We start from the raw sequence: 13,859 nt of genomic DNA, 5'->3' as shown, positions 1-13,859 counted from the left end.
CTATCATAACAGTTAAAGTTTAGAGATACATTTTTGTTTGTCTACTTGCCCAGTATAGGAACCTGCATTCCCAAAATGTTTGGCCTTGGCTTGACAAGACTTTCAACACAAAGCACAGAGAGCATAATGTCACAGAGGTAAGTATCTAACTCTGATGTACTCACGCATTAAAGCGAGCTCGGACAACCACCCGGCAAAAGTTTCGGAATCTATGCTCACGGCCTACTATGAATAAAGGCTTGTCAAAGTATGGATGATTTTCTCGCAGTTCCTCTTCTTGTACTTTCCTTAAAGATAAATGATTGGCTGAGTTAAAGTGGTGTTGACAAATGAAAACTAGGAAGATACAGAGATAATGGGTCTAACACAAATGCAAGCTAGAAAGGTAGAGAACATGTACAGTGTATAATTTCATGGTTTTCCTACCTTTTCATTTCCGCTTGTTCTTTTTTTTCCTGGATCATTTTTATTTCGCTATCTTCTCTCTGTGCATTTCTGTACCTCACTGTACTGGTATGCTGGGAATCAAATAATACAATCCTTATATTAAAAGTAGCAGAATTCATTTCTATTATAGTTTCATATTTTAGTTACAGTCACACTTATTATGCAAACATTTTAAAGAAGGTACTGTCCATCCAAGTGACCACCCAATATTATAGTTTTCATAGCCAGAGGATTATCTGGTTCCTCTGTCCCTTTGAAACATTGCAATATGATGTGCCTCCTGAGAAATTTTACCCCTCTTACTAATACATTAAGATTATCTCCTGGTTACTAGGAAAGGAAAAAAAAAAGATCCCCAGGATGGTATGTGCGAAAGAAGACTTCAATAAGATGATAAATCACTGGGATTTTAATTTAATCATGAGCTACAATTTATGAAGAATACAAGTGCATTATACTTTGTTCCCTAGGAAAGTATAAAGAAATTGAAAGTTCAACTGAAAATCCCTAGTGTTCTCTTCTACTTATGGGGTGATTTACCACACATGGCAAAGACCAATAGTTGTGCATGCTTATTTTTCTCCTTCTTTGGGGTTCACAGAGCTCATAGGTGCTCTCCCTTTAAGAATGTGGATTGTCTGTGAAGCAGAATATCCACAGACAGATAGGTAGAAAAAGGTACACATCCACATTAATTTTCTCAACGTTTCTCTTCTTGAGATAAGGATTTTACCATGTGGAGCAATACCTTTCCTTGCACCCTCTGAAAATATGATTGTGATATTCTCCTAATTGCTCCACTTACACCTTCTTTTTTAAATGTATTTTTATGTAATCAAACAACAACAAACAGAGCAGTATTTCAACAAAGGTCACACTACCATATAAGCAGCATATATGACATACATTTCTGTAACAACAGCAATCCACTGGAGAGAAGTGCCTTAAAGCATGACATTGACACAGGAAGGAATTCAAACAATCACATCCAAAAATATGATCAATGATGACAGTGTTGCAGTTCAGTGTCAGTACTCTCATCACTGGAGTGTACGCCATCAGGGAGCAGAAATCTGTTACACAAGGCCACCCAAATAACCACATCATCCTGGAGCTGTTTACCCCTTCTGCTATGCTCCATTTGTAGCTCCTCTGCCAGAGACTACTCTGCCACATCCCTGTGCCAGTGTTCCTCCGACAGACCTATCCCTATCCAGGTGATAACCACCCTCCTTCTGGCCAACACTAAGGCCAACTATAGACACCTGTAAGCCATTGTCTGCCCCTTGGGCCTGCTTATGCTGTCCAGAAGACAGAACAGTGGTGTAAAGGTGCTCCACAACACCGTGGTGAGAGTGACTCTATCTAGCACCCGGGACCAGAAGGCCTGAATCAGGGGGCAACCCGAAGTCATGTGCATAAAATCCTCCTGGAAATAGCTACAACATTGAGAGGCAGAGATACATTCCCAGGACAATCGGCTTCATGCCAGGGACATCACATAAGTACGATGAAGAAAATTACAATAAATCAATTTAAAGAGAGCATTGCTCGAGACCGACCTGGTCAGGGCACAAACACAAGCCCATCGCGAGTCTGAGAGCAGGTCCCCCAGATCAGCCTCTGAGGCCTGCCAGACCCGAATAGACTGAGGAGCAACATGGCCTTATACAGCAGTGACAGCAAACGCGACCCGAGCCATAGGCCAACAAGCCCCCAGTGCACTAGATAGATGCTGGGGGCACTGTAGAGAAAGTCATTCAGGTGTTCCTGGCGATCTCTGCCAGACCCACATAATACAAAAAGTGACCAGGTTCTAACCCAAGCTCAGTCTGGACATCCTCAAAGACAATAAAATGCTTGTTAAGATATAAATCCCCAAGCAACTTGCAACCCCCATCAGGCCATGCCTGGAAGAACATATTAGCCTCAACACACCGGAGTGGTGCAAGAATCCACTGAATCGGTAGCTCCCGGTGAAGGGGCACCCTTTTAAGCACCACTGTCACCAATCTCTGCCACACACATGCATTCTATCAAACCAAATACAGTAGTATCATTGATACACCAGAAGAGTCCTCCATCAATCTGCCAATAAGTAATATAGGCAAGGTATTCCAAAAAGCCACCAAGGAATTCAACAAGTGCAGCACCCTCCCTATGTTATGTCACAACTGTTTATGCTTTGGTATGTGTAACCATCATGCCCAAGTGTTGAAAATGGTCAATTTCATGCCTCAGCCCAATATCAGGTAAGCAGGTCACCAGGATCCCCACCAACGCCGCCAATGGAAACAGCAACAACTTCTTGTGATTAATTCTCAGTCCAGGACACCCCACCAAATTTGTCTAGGAGTCTCCACAAGACGCCGAGGGACTCCCTAGGGGCTCTGAAACAGAACAGTGTGCCTTCCACATATGACAGAACATGCTGTGTCATACACAACTTGATGCCCGAGTCACACAGGACCCTGCAGACCCAAATCACCATGGGTTGTGATGCCAAGATGAACAAAAGAGGTGACAGTGGGGATCCCTGCCAAGTCCCTCCCCCCAAAACCCAGCTGTCCGACTGGCATCGCCCCACTCAGATCCTGGTAGTGGGACACATATAGAGTATTTAGATCGATACCTGAAAGAGGGGCCCAAACCCAATGCCCCAGTATCTCATGCAGATACCCCCAGTAAACAGTATCAAAAGCTTTCTCTATGTCAATTGAGACCAATGCCATTTCCTTGCCCACTCTTTCCACCTCATGGAAAACATGCTTAAGTGATCTTAAATTCATCCCTGTGTTGCGCTTCAGGATAACCCTGAACTGGCCCTTGTGTACCAAGCACTCCACTATAGGGCTCAATCTGTTAACTAAAAGTTTACACAAAATGTTCACATCTTTATTGATCATTGTGAGTGGATGACATGCAGCTGGGTCCAATCGATCGCCACCTGGCTTCAGCAACATACATATCTCCCCCTCCCTCTTGGTTGGCGGCAAAACCCCTACCACCCAGGCTTCCAGGAACACCTCGAGAAGCCCCTGTGAGAGGGCAGGCGAGAAGTCCTGATAGATTTCAGATGAGAATCTGACCCCCCACCGGAGTCTTATTCCTAGCAAGCATCTGTAGCCAGCACACAACTCCCCCAGGGTGATATCAGAGTCCAAGTCTGCAACCATCTCCCTTCCAACCTGCAGAAACTCTATACGCTCAAGGAAAGCCTGAATTTGGTCAACTGCGATTTAGGTGTTTTTCCTATAGGCCCCCTCTATGTGGTGTCAAAAAGTGTTCACAATGGCCTCCTTTGTAGTCACAATCATGCCATTTGCATCAATTAAATGGGAGATACGGGTAACAGCCACTTCCTGTTGCAAAATCCAAGTTAGATGTCTGCTGGACTTATTGCCATCCCGGTGTATCCTCTGTTAATGCTGTTTCAATGTGTACTTATCCAACCTATCCCACGTGCCTGCAGTGTGACGACGCACACAACTCTGCTCTTGACAGAGCTCTGGATCTGACAAAGCTCTTGCCTGCAGATCAGCCAAGCCAGTCTCATCACTGTGTAATGACTTCATGGCTTCCAGTTCGGTAGCCCTACGAGGTGCTGTGCTTCAATTATGCCTCATGTAGTCATCCGGCACCTGTGACAGTGCTTCCTTACCCATTGCATCCTCCAGGACATCCACTGGGAATCGTCGCACTGGTCGCCGGGCTGTCCCCCCCACCAACCATCATCATGCAGCAAACAAGGGTGTGATCAGACAAGAAATTAGCCAAATGAGACACGGTTACCTGCTTTTCAAGGGGATCCTGGCTACCAACACTCTATCTAGCCTACTTAAGGTATTATATGTGAGGGAGTCGCAGGTATATACCTTGGGCAGCATCCGAAGCAAGTGCCAGGCATCTGATAGTCCCAAATTATTTATCACTCTCTTCAAGGCTGATGTCATTTGAGGTTTTGTGCCCGCTCACTGGGGGCAGCCTGTCTAGGTCCCCAGATAATAAATTAAAGTGTCTCAATCAAAGCAAGGGAACATTCACATCATGCCTAATCACAGCTTGTATTTTATTTCAAAAAGTATTGATTATCTGTATTGGGCACATACATGTTGACCAGTGATAAGGCCTTGCCATCAAAAATACCTTGAAGTAGTATATATCTATTTTTGACATCAGTCTCTGCATAGATAAGGGAGAATGGCCTTCATAGGGCCACCCAGACCAGCACCCATCTAGCATGCCTAGAGAATGATGGGTGATATACATGCCCCCTCCACTTCTTTGCCACCTTTCCAGCCAAAACTTCATTCAAATGCAGCTCCTGTATACAAGCTATATAAAAAGTGTGATGCCTCAGGAAGGAGTGCACCCTATGGGCCAGATGTACAAAAATGCAATCTTGCATTTCTTAAATAGAAACTTAATAGAAATCACTATTAAGAAATTCAAAATGCACTGTACAGAGATACTGATATTAAGAAATCCCATTGCATTGTTTTGTATTTCCTAAATAGCGATCTCTTATCTTGTGTCTTGCCCCAAAGGGGTTGCTCCGGTACTACCCGCCAAAAATTGAGACATGGAGAGCCACAGATATGAATATTCTCAGCTATACTCTCACAGCAAACTAAGGGCCACAAAAAATACATGTAAATGCCCCCCATCTGTTCCTTCAGCGGCTGTCGAACCATAGGCACACTATGAAGGACCGAGGTTAGTACGCCCCTCTGTCCCCAAGGATAGGGTGCCTAAGTGAGGGTGTGGGAGAGCACTCTAATGGGAACAATCCAGCATCAAACAATTAACATTGTGGCCGGTATAATGTCTGCTGCAGGAGATCAGTAAACATCACCTGCATGGTGCTAGCCTCCTGGATCATGACGCGAGGAGTTCCCGGCCCTGTGTTCCGCAAATGGCCCCTCTGGGAGAGACACACCCCAACCCCCCTCAACCACCCCAACCCCCCACCACCCTAGGAACCACAAACAGAACCAGTGCCTGATCTTGGGTGGCTGAATTCTTCCAAATGGCAAGCTGGGTTTTATCCAAAATCTTCAGCCACCCCCAGAACTCATTTGGATGCTCAAAGAGGCATGCTTTTCCTTGGGAGATGACTTTAAGTTTCAAATAAGGCTGGGTGAAGCTCATGGAGTTTCACTCTGTGGAATTCTGCGGAGTTACGGAAAAACTCTGTGGAATTCCATGGAGTTATGCGTGCAGGCAAAGCGTGTAATCAGCCACCCCAGTATGTTTGTTTATATGGGTACAATGAAATTCAGCACTTGTTTCCATTAACTTGCTGCAGTGAACACCCGATAAAGGAGGGGTATCTTACAAAACACACCCTGCTGGAATGGAGCGTGATGCTACCCTTAAATGGACATGCTCCTATGAAATTAAATGAAAGCTTTTAGTTGATAGATAATGCCACCCAGGCAATACAGAGGTTAAAGGGCCATACCTTTGACTTGCACACAGGCAACAACTACCAGCAGGAGGCAGAGCAGGCCTGATGCGACAGGCAGAGATGTCCCTCTCTGGAGTTCCATTGTACCGATGTTCTGGAGGGCAACATGCAGCCAAAGATCAGGCAGATGCGGTAAATGAGGGTTCAGCCATATGAAGCATAAACCAGTTGAACAGTATTATAAAAGAGGTTGGTCAAGTTGTGGGAATCGATACACATAAGAATTCCAACAATGATACAATAAATCAATCATTGGGCATGCAATTTAATTGCTATTTTAATCACAGCATTTCACCCCATCTCACCAACTGGAACAACTGTTCGGATTACAGCCGTCATTTATGGAGCTGGGGTGAGATGCTGTGATTAAAATAGCAATTAAATTGCATGCCCAATGATTGATTCATTGTATCATTGTTGGAATTCTTATGTGTATCGATTCCCACAACTTGACCAACCTCTTTTATAATACTGTTGTTCATTACCCAGGTCTTGTGGGGTTAAGTGGGTAAACCCTTTTTCTTATAGCATAAACCAGTTGAGGCAACATGTCCTGATCCTTCCCTGTTTTTGGATGTCATGCACGTCTAGCCAGAAAGGCGTCACCCAGAAACACAGTTTGACGCGAAAAGACTTGCGAAACGTGTCATCCACAGCGCAAAGGGAATTGGTTCTGTTAATTACAAAGCTTACTTAAAAAACAATTACTATTTCACTTATCTCAGTGCTGATTGACATATTCAAATTTTGACAGATTATTTTATTGTAAGTATAGAGGCTTACAATATAGAACAGTTATAAATGTTAATTGAAACACATCTTACATGTGGATATATTATCCTGTAACTATCCGCCTTCGAGGTGCACCAAGTAGAAACTTGTAAGGTGACATTTCAAGATGGCTGCAGCATTTATGTTAACAATGTCCCTTAAAATCAGAGGACCATGCAATGCTGGCTCCGCCTTTAATCTCGCCACAAGAGGTACATTATCTAAGCGGGCATATTAGATGTGGGTTACTGAACGTTCAAGAGAAAGCACACTAGTAAACTCTGTTACGCTGACGGTAGGTGGAGTTTTTTGTAGAACTCCACTCTCCAAGCAGAGCGTGGAGTAGCAAAAACTCTGAGAACTCTGCCGGCGGAGTGGAGTTTTCTGCCCACCCCTAGTTTCGAAGGGTACAACAGCAGATATTTCGACTGCAGAACTCGCAGTTTTTGCTTTACAGCATTGAACGATTGTGCTGTTCCTGCACTCTATTGGTATAGTCAGGACATATAGCTATTTTGTTGTTGTTAAACATAGACATCTCTAGCAGCTTGCAGTATACAATCATCATCTCGATGATTCAGAATCACCCAGTGGAAGGGGCGTCACCAGCACCCTGTAAGCCCTCTCCACCACTAAAAAATCAGTGCGGCCCTGTGGCCAGACGTGCATTATCACCCAATGTTCCAGGAAGTCCTCTGTTGAGGCACTCTAAACCCTCTCGTGGAAACCTAATACTCGATTTTTACAGCAGCAGGAGCAGGCCCTTGATGTCCTTCACCTTAGTCACCAACTCCTGAGTAATAGTGGTTATCTTAGCCATTTGTGGTTTTAAGGAAGGAGCATGCCTCTGTAGCCTTACAGTGTTACTTTCTGCCGTTGTCAACTTATCCACCACTTTCTGCAGGTCAGTCCTCATTAAGTTTACATTGATGGAGACAGTCTCAATTTTGTGTTCAAGCACCGTCTGGGAGCCCTGGATAGCTGCCAACAATTCAGCTGACAAAGGTTTCCCCTCTTGCTCCAGGGACACTCCACCAGGTTCCACGCCATCCTGCCAGGTGATCCTCTGAGATGACTGCCTAGGCGTGGTGTACTGTGTGATAGTATTGTAGGTGTGTGTCTGTGCAGTCTTCTCTTTCCCTATGGTCCACTGCCCCCAGAGGCACAGTTCAGCCCCCACAAGTGGTCTGCCTCCAACAGGCTGGACCTAGCGACTGCACGCACAAGGATCTGCCGTAGCTGACACCAAGTACCCCAGCAGCTTGCCCCAAGGTAGTATCAGTGGTCACCAAGGTGTGGGGGGGCACAGCAGATGTCTCTAGGTTCACTGGTAGGGCAAAATAGCAAAGGCCCCACCACTGTCACTGTGCCCACATCAGCCAGAATACCCAGCCACCACCCACCAGTCTAGGCACTGATACGTCAGGGGCCAGAACCACTCTTCAGGGCCCTCCTGCCAGTCTCCAGACTAAAGCACAGCACTGCTGTGTGCCCCTCAGACAGGATACCCCAGTCGTCCCTGCTCCTGCCGCCCAGGGCCCCTTCCTCCTGAAGGCGCTGGCTGTCAAGGCCCAATAGCCTCCTCAGTAAGGTCCACAAGTGCCCCCAATGTTCCATCCTCTCCTGTTTTCCATATGGCCCGTCCAGCCTCACTGCTGTGATCCAGCAGGGCAACTCCTTTCACTGGGGCCATGCCCCGCAGCCTTGCCCAGGGTTGTATCCACAGCTCCCACTCACTTTGCCAGTATCCCCTCTGGGGGACCCCGGGTCAGTGGTCTTGCTGTGGCCAGTCTGAACCAGTCCGGTGCCCGGCTCCTCGCTCTCCTTCTGGTGCAGAGACAGCTTGAGCTGTTTCTTGGCCTCGCATTCTCCATGCTTCCTCCAGCCTCCATGTGGGCCTGCCGTCAGCTCGCATCCCCAGCTGGGTGCCCCGCTCCTGCCACCCATGAGAAGGAGCTGGGAGTCATATCATCTGTGCCAGGAGAGCCTGTTGCACCATTGGGAGGATGGCAGTCTCCCACCGTAGCCCTCACAGTGGACAGATGGCCTATGCACAATACAGTCACTACTGGGTGCATTCCCAGCACCACGACTTAACTAGGCCGCAACAGGTCGCTATGTGGCCGAATATGCTTCTTGTGCCTTCTTTGGTAACACCTGCTTCCCCTCTCTGAATTTAAGTCGCCCTCATCCATCAGTGGCCCCGGTGCAGCAAAATCTTCATTCCACTGCTGTTATGTAGCAGAGGGGTGTCAGGATTATGCAGGATTAGGTTAGTTGGTACAGGAGACTCTGGCAACTACGTCCTGTTGGCCATCTTGCCAGGCCACAACCCTCCAGTTACACCTTCTTAAAGTAACTTCAGATTTAGATAAGCAACAGATGTATGAAAAGACATATGCAATTCCAATTACTGTGGCATTCCAATGGGGACATCTCTTTTCTTGCATCAAACCAATCTTTTGACTTGGATAAAACACCCATGAGGCAGATTTTCCATTGCTGTTAACACAACCTGAGAGTAGTCATGAGGGGAATCCTTATCATAAAGTTTTGTAAGGCAGCCACCTATTGGCATCACTAGCTGGAAGCACCAGAATAACCAAAAATAGCTTAGGTGAACAGTTACATCAATGTAGCATTCTGTACCACTGAAGAGGCAACACAGGCTTTTGGTGGAAGCATTGCATGCTACTCTATCCAGTTTGGATCATGAGTGAGAGCTCACTCAACTCCACTAATGGCACACAAGCAGAGAGCAAGGATTTTTGGCATCACAGACAGAATGAAATTTTGCTAATTTTGTGCTTCTCCAGCCTGAAAAAAGACAACACTTCCAAGTCCAAATTAGTCTGGTGCTTCCAGCTAATAGTGCCATCAGGTTGATGTGATGCCTTATCAAGCTTTATGAAAATGCTGTCCGTGGTAACAAAGGTGCGTTGAGCTAAATCAAGCTGCTATTAAAATTAGATTTCTCTTTGTCCTAGTCTTAAAAGTTGAAATATTTTTGTGTTTTAGCTACAGACAGCTTTAGTTGTCTGTTGTCCAAACCTATCATTTTTAATACAGTGCATATACATAGAATTGGCTTTGTGTCAAGCCTTGTTCGTAATTGGGTGATTTCGTTGTGTATATCACTTCCCTGCTCTGATTCAATGACCTTCCTTCCTATTCTTGTGTTTGTCCAGCCCAGGGTCATTTAGGGTTTACATTGTTCTGACCAGTTGGTATGTGCTTCCGCTCCTGATGTCAATCAATCAATCATAGCATTTGTAAAGTGCGCTACTCACCCGTGAGGGTCTCAAGGCGCTGGGGTGGGGGGTGCTGCTACTGCTCGAACAGCTGTAGAGGTCATTACAGTAGAGGCGCTTCTTGCGCTCCTTCCCTACTCCCCCTTCACTCTCTCTCTCTCTCTCTCCCTCTCTCTCTCTCTCTCTCTCTCTCTCTCTGTGTCTCTCTGTCTGTCTCTCTCTCAATGCCCATCTCCCCTTTTATCAGTTCCTCCCAGTGCCTTTTAAATCCAAAGCCCCCTCCATCTTGCCTGTCCAGCCCTCTTGCTAATTTGTGTTGACTCCCTGAGCTGATGGTGGATGGTCATCTTAAAATATTTTCTAGACTTTGTTAAAGTGGCGCCCCACATATGTAATTGCATGGCTTCTAAATAAACAATACAAAAACAAATGGCTTAAAGTTAGCATTTAAAAAGTGCTTGGGTGGGCAGTAAGGCGTTAAAACACCAGACAATTTTAGTGATATATGGACCATTGGTATCTAGAAATGATCATGTGAGAAACTAGGGCTGATTGCAGAGGCCCCATAACTTTTTGCCCCCATTTTCCACTTTATGCTGGTGTTTTCCTGACTCTGATGGTGCCCTGGGTACTGCTAACCAGTCCCAGGGCCTGTGCTCTGTGTAAAATGGATATGCAAATTAGGCTAATTATAATTGGCTAAGTTAACCTACCTATAAGTCCCTAGTATATGGTAGGGCATGTAGGTTTAGGGACCACAGCATAGGTGGTGCACACCTAGGTGCATTGCTGAGGTGCCCAGTGTCATTTTAAAAGCAAGCCTGCCTTGCTAGCTGCTTTTAAATTAAAGTTATATGCAAATTCGACTTTGGAATTAAAGGTACTTCCAAAGTCTTAAACTACCTTATTTTTAAATATAAGTCACCCCTAAGGTGTGCCCTATGTGCCCCTAGGGCTGGGTGCCATGTAACTATAAGCAGGGATTTTATAAAAATAGATTTATAAGCCCTGGTGAGGTAAAAACAGCCAAATTCGTTTTTCCCTCATTGAAGTAAATGGCCTTCATAGGCTAGAATGGGCAGACTTTATTTTAAATTTTAAAGTCTCCTTAAATGTTACATACCAAGAATTTGGTATCAAATTGATTGTTGTAATAAATCCCACAACTTCCAGTTGTTGGATTTAATATAACTAGTGCAGGTAAAAAGTTTAGACTTTACCTAAAAAGTTGCCAATTTCAGCTCTGCATTGTTTTTGCTGCTGTGCTCTGATTGGCCAGCCTGCAGCAGCTTCTGCCAGGCTACTTTAATGAGGTGTGAAGTGGCCTGGCTTCACACAAAGGAATGTGCTTGGGGGAGAGAATCTCCCCTCAGCAGATGGTGAGGCAGGAAGGGGGAGGGCTGCCAAACTGGTCTTCAAAGGCAGAGAAGGACATTTGCAGCACCCAGCAACACCCCCACATCCTGCAACCCCAGACAACTAGGTGCCCCCTTGATTAGATTAGGAGAGGGCAGGAGAGGGGTGTGTTTATGATTTTTAGCCACACCAGTGGGTGGGCTCAGCCAGATGTAACCTCCAAAAATCAGATTCATCCATGTTGGATTTTTAGAGACTGTTGCCTTCTGGGATGGATTTTTGCCACACTTCCCAGGAAGTGGTCATCACAGGGGGACGACCCTGTCCCTGATTGGAGAACCAGGGCCCCCCTGCTTTTCACCCAGGAGCAAGGATAAAACTGGCAGACCTGCACCCACGCCTCAGATCCCCACCAAATTTCAAGAAGAAGGAACTACAAGGAGAAGAAGGACTGCCCTGCTGGACCCCTGGCCTGCACCTGGACCCTGCACTCAGAAAGACTGCACCAGCTGCACACTTGGGCTTCACCACAAGAAGGACTTTGCCTGGCTTCAACTGGTTCAAGGAGGGACTCCCTGTTTGCTACAGGTGAAAAATTGCTATCCAGAGTCCCCTGCACCAACTCCTGAAAAAGTGACCAGCTGACCACTGTCCAGTGGCCAAAAAGGAGTTTGCGCCAGGTGTATTCTGGGAGTTGAAGTCCACACTTCCCAAGGACCATCACAGAACTTCTGGACCCTTGGGGTGAGCTGTGGACCCCAAAAGAACCTTAAAAGAACATCTGGGTGAAGCCCCAGAAGTTTGGAAAAGATTGGAGAATTTTTTTTAAAAAGCTCCATAAAGTGACCGACCCGACGCGGAAATTCTAGCCGGCTTGCCTCAACCGCGACCCGGCCTGACTTCGTGGTTCGTCCCGGTAAAGAAAAACATCCAAAAAAAGAGACTAAGTCCGAACGTAAAAAGTTGACCGGGACCTTCCAGCCATCGTATCCGAGAAGGGCTCCACGGACGTCGGATCAAGATCCAGGTTTACCCCGGTCGAAGGATTTTCATCTCGAAAAAACGACTAAGTCCGAAGGTAAAAATCACCACCGAGGAAACCGACTTCGCGTATCCGGACAAGGGCTCCAGGAGGTCGGATCCAACTGGCAGGTTCGTCCCGGGGAAGAAAAACATCAAAAAAAAGAGACTAAGTCAGAAGGTAACTTTTTAACCGAGGCCTCCCGCGACTTGTAGCCGAGCAGGGCTCCATCGCGGTCGGCCTGAAAGTTTGACTTTGCCCCGGTCCTGGTGCAACCAGATGACCCGATTGGCGCTTTTTGTTTCTAAGCGCTAGAAAATAATAATACTTTAAAAATTCATATCTCCGGTTCCCCTGAACCGATTTTAGTCGTTTTTGTGTCATTTTAAAGATAAAAATATAAGCTATTTTTATAAATTGGTTTTGGATTTTTAAACTGTTTCCTGTGTTTTATTTAATTACTGTTTTGTGATATTTGAATGCTTTACACTTTGTCTCCTAAGTTAAGCCTTGACGCTCGATGCCAAGCTACCAAGGGTAGAGCTGGGATTAATTTACTGAGACCTAACTGTACTTATGTGGAGGTTTGTGGCTTGTTGCTAGGTGTAGGTACCTACCTGCCCTACCAATAACCCATTTTCCAACATAATTGGAAGCAGCAACGGGATCCTGTACTTGTGTTCAATATCACGTTACAGTTTTGGGTAAAACAAATTAAAAATCCTTTAAATTGTCCTAGTGCAAACATTGTTTTTCATTTCTAATTTGGATTAATTTCAATTATTGAATTTTTGTAATTTTTCTAAATTCTTGTTTCCAATTTTTGCAAAAAGTTTTTGTTGACACAAAACTAGGGAACCATGGAGCTTGATCTGGCTAGCCTACCCACACTGACAGTAGTCCAGCTTAGGGGGTTGTGTATTGAAAGAGGGTTGCCTGCAACCACTGATCTCAGGAAGCAAATCCTGATCACATCCCTGACAGCATGGGCTGAGGCCCAAGAGGTAGAGTCAGAAGAAGCTCCAGAGGAGGGAGAAAGAAAGGAGGATGCAAGCTCTAACCACTCAGGGGAGGGAAGGCATCTGAGCCCAAGTGAGGATGAGGAAGAACGGTCCTCAGTAAATACAGTCACTAGGGGCAGATCCAAAGCTAGTGGTGGGAAGGGGGTCCTTTCAGGAGGAGAGAACCCATCCATCAGAGAAAGAGAGCTGGAGGCCCAGCTAGCATACATAGCTTTGGAAGCAGAGAAGCTGGCCCTAGAAAAGAAAAAGTGGGCATACAAAGAGAAAAGAGATGGAAGCAGCGATAATGAAGCTGAGGTGTCCATGGGTGGGGGAGTTTGCCCCAGATTACCCAAGGGGGTAGTTCCTGCTTATGTAGAGGGGGATGACATAGATAAGTGGCTGGGGGCCTTTGAGAGGGCACTCCAAATGAGAAGGGTTAGGCCTCAATACTGGGGTTCCCTTTTGTGGGAGTTGGTCCCCAACTCAGGGAGGGATAGGCTTCTGACCTTAAGGGGGGAGGAGGCAGATTCATACCCTAG

At 45.9% G+C, this 13,859-nt stretch overlaps 1 protein-coding gene across 1 annotated transcript in view; it reads right to left on the bottom strand.

Annotated features, from left to right (window-relative positions):
* The window catches only part of NALCN (sodium leak channel, non-selective), a 2,264,872-nt gene that overhangs the window by 251,076 nt on the left and 1,999,937 nt on the right, over positions 1-13,859 (bottom strand). The window contains exons 20-21 of the mRNA XM_069205064.1: positions 427-518; positions 165-287 (exon numbers count right to left, since the gene is read on the bottom strand). Coding sequence (XP_069061165.1) covers positions 165-287; positions 427-518 — 215 coding nt within the window. The remainder of the gene's footprint in view (positions 1-164; positions 288-426; positions 519-13,859) is intronic.

This window comes from Pleurodeles waltl, chromosome 8, assembly GCF_031143425.1.
Source record: "Pleurodeles waltl isolate 20211129_DDA chromosome 8, aPleWal1.hap1.20221129, whole genome shotgun sequence".
Classification (NCBI taxonomy): domain Eukaryota; kingdom Metazoa; phylum Chordata; class Amphibia; order Caudata; family Salamandridae; genus Pleurodeles; species Pleurodeles waltl.
Note: the sequence above shows the minus strand (reverse complement) of the source record. Positions and strands in the feature narration are given on the sequence as shown.